Source organism: Capra hircus, chromosome 5, assembly GCF_001704415.2.
Source record: "Capra hircus breed San Clemente chromosome 5, ASM170441v1, whole genome shotgun sequence".
In the NCBI taxonomy this organism is placed as follows: domain Eukaryota; kingdom Metazoa; phylum Chordata; class Mammalia; order Artiodactyla; family Bovidae; genus Capra; species Capra hircus.
This window is the reverse complement of record NC_030812.1, coordinates 59,758,100-59,764,181: the sequence shown is the minus strand read 5'-3', so window position 1 is coordinate 59,764,181 and position 6,082 is coordinate 59,758,100. Positions and strand designations below refer to the sequence as shown.

Sequence of the window (6,082 nt, the reverse complement as noted above, 5' to 3'; positions counted from 1 at the left end):
AGACCTATATATAGGAAACTTTATTAAAATACTGATGAAAGAAATCAAAGATGACACAAATAGTTGGAGAAATATAACATGTTCATGGATTGGAAGAATCAATATAGTGAAAATGAGTATACTACCCAAAGCAAACTATAGATTCAATGCAATCCCTATCAAGCTACCAACAGTATTTTTCACAGAACTAAAACAGTTTCACAATTTGTATGGAAAAAAAAAAAAACAAACAAACTCGAATAGCCAAAGTAATCTTGAGAAAGAAGAACGGAACTGGAGGAATCAACCTGCCTGACTTCAGGCTATACTACAAAGCAAGAGTCATCAAGACAGTATGGTACTGGCATAAAGACAGAAACATAGATCAATGGAACAAAATAGAAAGCCCAGAGATAAATCCATGCACCTATGGACACCTTATCTTTGACAAAGGAGGCAAGAATATACAATGGAGAAAAGACCATCTTTTTAACAAGTGGTGCTGGGAAAACTGGTCAACCACTTGTAAAAGAATGAGTCTAGAACACTTTCTAACACCATACACAAAAATAAACTCAAAATGGATTAAAGATATAAACATAAGACCAGAAACTATAAAACTCCTAGAGGAAAACATAGGCAAAACACTCTCTGATATAACTCATAGCAGGATCCTCTATGACCCACCTCCCAGAGTAATGGAAATAAAAGCAAAAACAGACAAATGGGACCTAATTAAACTTAAACAGACATTTCTCCAAAGAAGACATACATATGGCTAACAAACATATGAAAAGATGCTCAACATCACTCGTTATCAGTTCAGTTCAGTTCAGTCGCTCAGTCATGTCTGACTCTTTGCTACCCCATGAATCGCAGCACGCCAGGCCTCCCTGTCCATCAACTCCCGGAGTTCACTCAGACTCATGTCCATCGAGTCCGTGATGCCATCCAGCCATCTCATCCTCTGTTGTCCCCTTCTCCTCCTGCCCCCAATCCCTCCCAGCATCACAGTCTTTTCCAATGAGTCAACTCTTCGCATGAGGTGGCCAAAGTACTGGAGTTTCAGCTTTAGCATCATTCCTTCCAAAGAAATCCCAGGGCTGATCTCCTTCAGAATGGACTGGTTGGATCTCCTTGCAGTCCAAGAGACCCTCAAGAGTCTTCTCCAACACCACACTTCAAAAGCATCAATTCTTCGGCGCTCAGCCTTCTTCACAGTCCAACTCTCACATCCATACATGACCACTGGGAAAACCACAGCCTTGACTAGACACAGAGAAATGGAAATCAAAACCACAATGAGGTACCACCTCACGCTGGTCAGAATGGCTGCTATCAAAGTCTACAAACAATAAATGCCAGAGAGGGTGCAGAGAAAAAGGAACACTCTTACACTATTGGTGGGAATGCAAACTAGTACAGCCACTGTGGAGAACAGTGTGGAGATTCCTTAAAGAAACTGGAAATAGAACTGCTATATGACCCAGCAATCCCACTGCTGGGCATACACACTGAGGAAACCAGAACTGAAAGAGACACGTGTACCCCAATGTTCACTGCAGCACTGTTTATAATAGCCAGGACATGGAAACAACCCAGATGTCCATCAGCCAATCAATGGATAAGCAAGCTGTGGTACATATACACAATGGAGTATTACTGAGCTATTAAAAAGAATGCATTTGAATCAGTTCTAATCAGGTGGATGAAACTGGAGCCTATTATACAGAGTGAAGTAAGTCAGAAAGAAAAACACCAATACAGTATATTAACACATATATATGGAATTTAGAAAAATGGTAACGGTGATCCTATATGCGAGACAGCAATAGAGACACAGATGTAAAGAACAGACTTCTGGACTCTGTGGGAGAAGGTGAGGGTGGGATGATTTGAGAGAATATCACTGAAACATGTATATTATCATACGTGAAACAGATCACCAGTCCAGGTTCGATGCATGAGAAAGGGTGCTCAGGGCTGGTGCACTAGGATGACCCTGAGGGATGGGATGGGCAGGGAAGTGGGAGGGAGGGTCAGGATGGGGAACACATGTCAATGTATGGCAAAAACCACCACAATATTGTAAAGTAATTAGCCTCCAATTAAAATAAATTTTTAAAAATTGGGTAAAGAATTGGGAGGACAACATTACAAAATACGATAAAATTTTAAAAATAATCCCATTCCTAGACATGTTTCTTAATCCATAATTCAAAGGAAATATACACAGTTCATTAAGTGCATCCCTATGATTTGTAATAAAAATATTAAACAAAAAAGAAATACTTCAGTTACTGAAGTACCTTTTAATCATATCACTTAATTTAATCCTCACAGCCATTCTATTAATATTCCCATTCTATAAATAAGGAAAGGAAGTCTTAAAGAATGTATTACTTTCTCAAAGTAGCAAAACTAGCAAGTGGTAAAGTTACTATTCAAATTCATGTCTATACAGTTCCATAGTTCATGTTCTATGCAATGCTATCTCTCAGAAGTATAAAATATGAAAAGTCTAATTCAATGTAGATTTCTTCTCAAGCCACACCTACAAACTTCTAAAGTTGACTGATTACTTTGAGTTGACTTGAGGTTTATTAAGAAGATTCTCAACTTTGGCACAGATAATTTATGCCAGATAATTACTGGTTGTGGGGGCTCTTCAGGACATTGTAGACCATTTCACAACATCCCTGGCTTCTCCCCACTAGATGCTGGTAGTACGCTCTTTGAGTGCCTGCATGTTCACTCAGTTGTATCTGACTCTTGGCAGCCCCATGGACTGCAGCACACCAGGCTCCTCTGCTAATGGAATTCTCAAGGCAAGGAATACTGGAGTGGGTTGCCATTTCCTTTTCCAGGGGACCTTCCTGACTCAGGGATATGACTAGTGTTTCCTGTGTCTCCTGCCTTGGCAGATGGATTCTTTACCACTTGGGAAGCCCACTCTCTTCGGAGTTATAGTAATAAAAATAATAAAATGTCTTTGGACACTGCCAAATGCTACCTGAGAGGCGAAACTGCCCCGTTCAAGAACCACTGGCTTAATTTCAGTTTTGCTGTACGGGTGTATCCAAAGACAACCTCAACATTATACAAAAGTGGGAATAGTTGCACTGTGAACAAACATATTTTCCATGACTGGCTCTGTAAGACAGTCTTTAATAAGCAACAGCTTTGTCTTTTAATTCAAATATCATTGAAAACATTACTCATAACTATGATTTTTAGATAAATTTTGCTGGTATAAAAAAAGCAATTATATTTTGCTTAGTATAAGAGGATAGCTCTGAAAGTTTATTACAAACCAAGTAAAGCAATAACAATCCCTTTATAAGGCTAACACACAAAGGATGTTCAGGGAATAATTGACACCATCCAGTTGAAAAGGCTTCCTCCTGATATGATACAGCCACTAGCAAGATCAAAAAGTCTCTCCAGACTGAATATAGATGGCAGTGAGACATCAAATGGGACCTAAGAAAAAGCATAAAAGTGTTCATGAAATGCATTGTTTCAAACTGTGACTGAAGTAACATTCTCAAAACACACAAACACCAATTCTAGGTAATGATCTTATGTGAAATATTCTTAACTCTTGCCTAAGATAAGACACAAAATTTCACATCTCTACTTCGCTGAAATGTCCTATATATCATTTTCTATCCTAATAAGACTCATATCTATGAATATATAAAAGTGGCATACAGATTCATGTCTGTAAGTCTACAAAAGTGAGACTATAAAATGGTAGACATTTCTAGAAATATGCATCATTTGATTTTATATAATCATTGCATATGATTTCAAGTTTAGGAATTTTAGTCCAGTTCCTAATGAACCACTTCCCTTCAGAACACATTGCGCAGTGGACAAATCTCTCCCTTTCATTTTGAGTTTAAATTCTGACATGGTGAAGAGAATTATGTTTGGAGTTCCTTCTTTCTGAAAGAAACACATGGTTACCCTGTTGAGGACTAGTGCAGCCAAAGTCATCTGAAAAATGGAAAATAAAGATTGTTTCTGGGGTCATGGCACACTGGTTATTTAAGCGGGAAGAAGAGCAAGAAGGAAAGTGGGAAGATCAAACATAAAGGAAAGAAAACAAGTGTTTACTTGTTTCTGGGAAAGCACTTCATGCAGACTTAGATACTTGTGAAGATATATGAGCAAACACCATGTAGAATGGTCACCATGAATTAAAGCCTTGGGGCCCTGAATCCTTGTAAGAAACTAGAGGACAAGTTTTATTAATGTCTTGTCTTCTTGTTAAATGAAACTTTTATTCTGAAGAAAATACAATGAACTTAAAAATAGAGGCCGGTTTTCATTTCTTTTTCTTCACTCGATTGGATTAAAAAATGACAAAAGCATTCCAATACTTTCTATAACTTCAGATAATAAAGACTTGGAAAATTAATAATATCATGCTTTCTTAATTCTGAAGTAATCAGTGTTAGCAGTTTAAAGAGTATCTTTCCAAAACAACAGAGAATGAGACAGTTGGATGGCATCACCAACTCAATGGACATGAGTTGAGTAAACTCTGGGAGTTGGTGGTGATGGACAGGGAGGCCTGGCATGATGCAGTCCATGGGGTCACAAAAAGTCAGACACAACTGAGTGACTGAACTGAACTGAACTGAACATGTTTTTTTGATATCGAGCTGTATAAGTTGTTCATATATTTTGAAAAGTAATCCATTGTCAGTCTCATCACTTGCAAATAATTTCTCCCATTCCATAGGTTGTCTTTTCACTTTGTTTATGGTTTCCTTTGATGTGCGAAAGCTTTCAAGTTTAATTAGGTCCCTTTTGTTTTTATTTTCATTACTTTAGGAAAAAGTGAAAGTTGCTCAGTCATGTCTGACTCTTTGCGGCCCCGTGGACTGTCAGGCTCCTCTGTCCATGGAATTCTCCAGGCAAGAATACTGGACTGGAGTGGGTATCCATTCCCTTCTTCAGGGAATCTTCCCAACCTAGGGACTGAATCACAGTCTCCTACATGGCAGGCAGATTCTTGTCGTGAGTAACAGATGGAGAATCCTATAAACAGAGGGGCCTGGCAGGCTACAGTCCATGGGGTCGCACAAAGTCAGACACATCTGAGTGACTAACACTTTCATTTTCTTTGAGTAATATGGTCATTTTAACAATATTAATTTCTCCAATCCATGAACACATAATATCTTTCTGTTCATTTGTGTCTTTTTCAATTCTTTCATTAGCGCATAATACTTTACAGTGAACAAAACTTTCATCTCCTTGATTAAAAATTTTTCCCACGGTCTCTGTGGCACTTTGGACACTTCTCCAGTATTAGCTTTCAGAAATTTTATGGACGGTTCTGGGATTTCCCTAAAGAATTTCTCAGGAAAAGTTAGGTTCCAAGTGAAATTATAGAATTTCTTTATTTGTCATTCAACAGCGATAATATTGGCAGTCATATAATTATTGAGAAGTATTGTATGTGTTTAGTAAATAGTCTTGAGCCCAAATTGATATGGATAAGATAACAGAATTTTGGTTTCTTTACCTGGATTAGGAAAGATTTTACAGAAATAAAGGAAAAAATACCTTGATAGATAGCAGACTGTAATTTAGTTCAAGTAGATTATGATTCAAGGAGCAATATCAAAGACAAGATGATGATTTTGCCTGCCTAGAGAGGATAAAAGTATGAAAGAGTACAAGGAAGGAAAGGAAGTTAATCAAGGCGGAGCACACTGAAGGGGTTCATTAAAATCTGGCCTGGACTTGAACTTGTTCAGAGGAGTTCTAAAAGCCATTGGAGAGTTAAAAGTTATTTGCCAATGCTGTATTTTATATGAGTTTCAGCATGAAAACTAGATTTTACCATAATGAAAGATTTATTACTTTTGTTCCTTTGCTCTATTTTCCTTGATTGAAAAAAAAAAAATGTTATGTCTTCAAAGTATCTATGAGTTTTCTTAAGTCACTAAGTTTTTTACTGAGCACCTACTTTGAGACCTCTGCTTATTTCTCTCAGCCCAATGTCAGTTGCCTTTTCATTGATTTTAAGTGTTAATGACTAAGAAAAAAGGAAGAAAGCCAAATAACCACTAAACAATTAGAT

At 37.5% G+C, this 6,082-nt stretch overlaps 1 protein-coding gene across 2 annotated transcripts in view; it reads right to left on the bottom strand.

Moving 5' to 3' along the window:
• The window catches only part of CFAP54 (cilia and flagella associated protein 54), a 335,725-nt gene continuing 332,868 nt past the window's right edge, over positions 3,226-6,082 (bottom strand). For both annotated transcript variants that reach the window (XM_013963991.2, XM_005680630.3), the window contains exon 68: positions 3,226-3,462. In XM_013963991.2, coding sequence (XP_013819445.2) covers positions 3,343-3,462 — 120 coding nt within the window. In that variant the 3' untranslated portion in view covers positions 3,226-3,342. The remainder of the gene's footprint in view (positions 3,463-6,082) is intronic.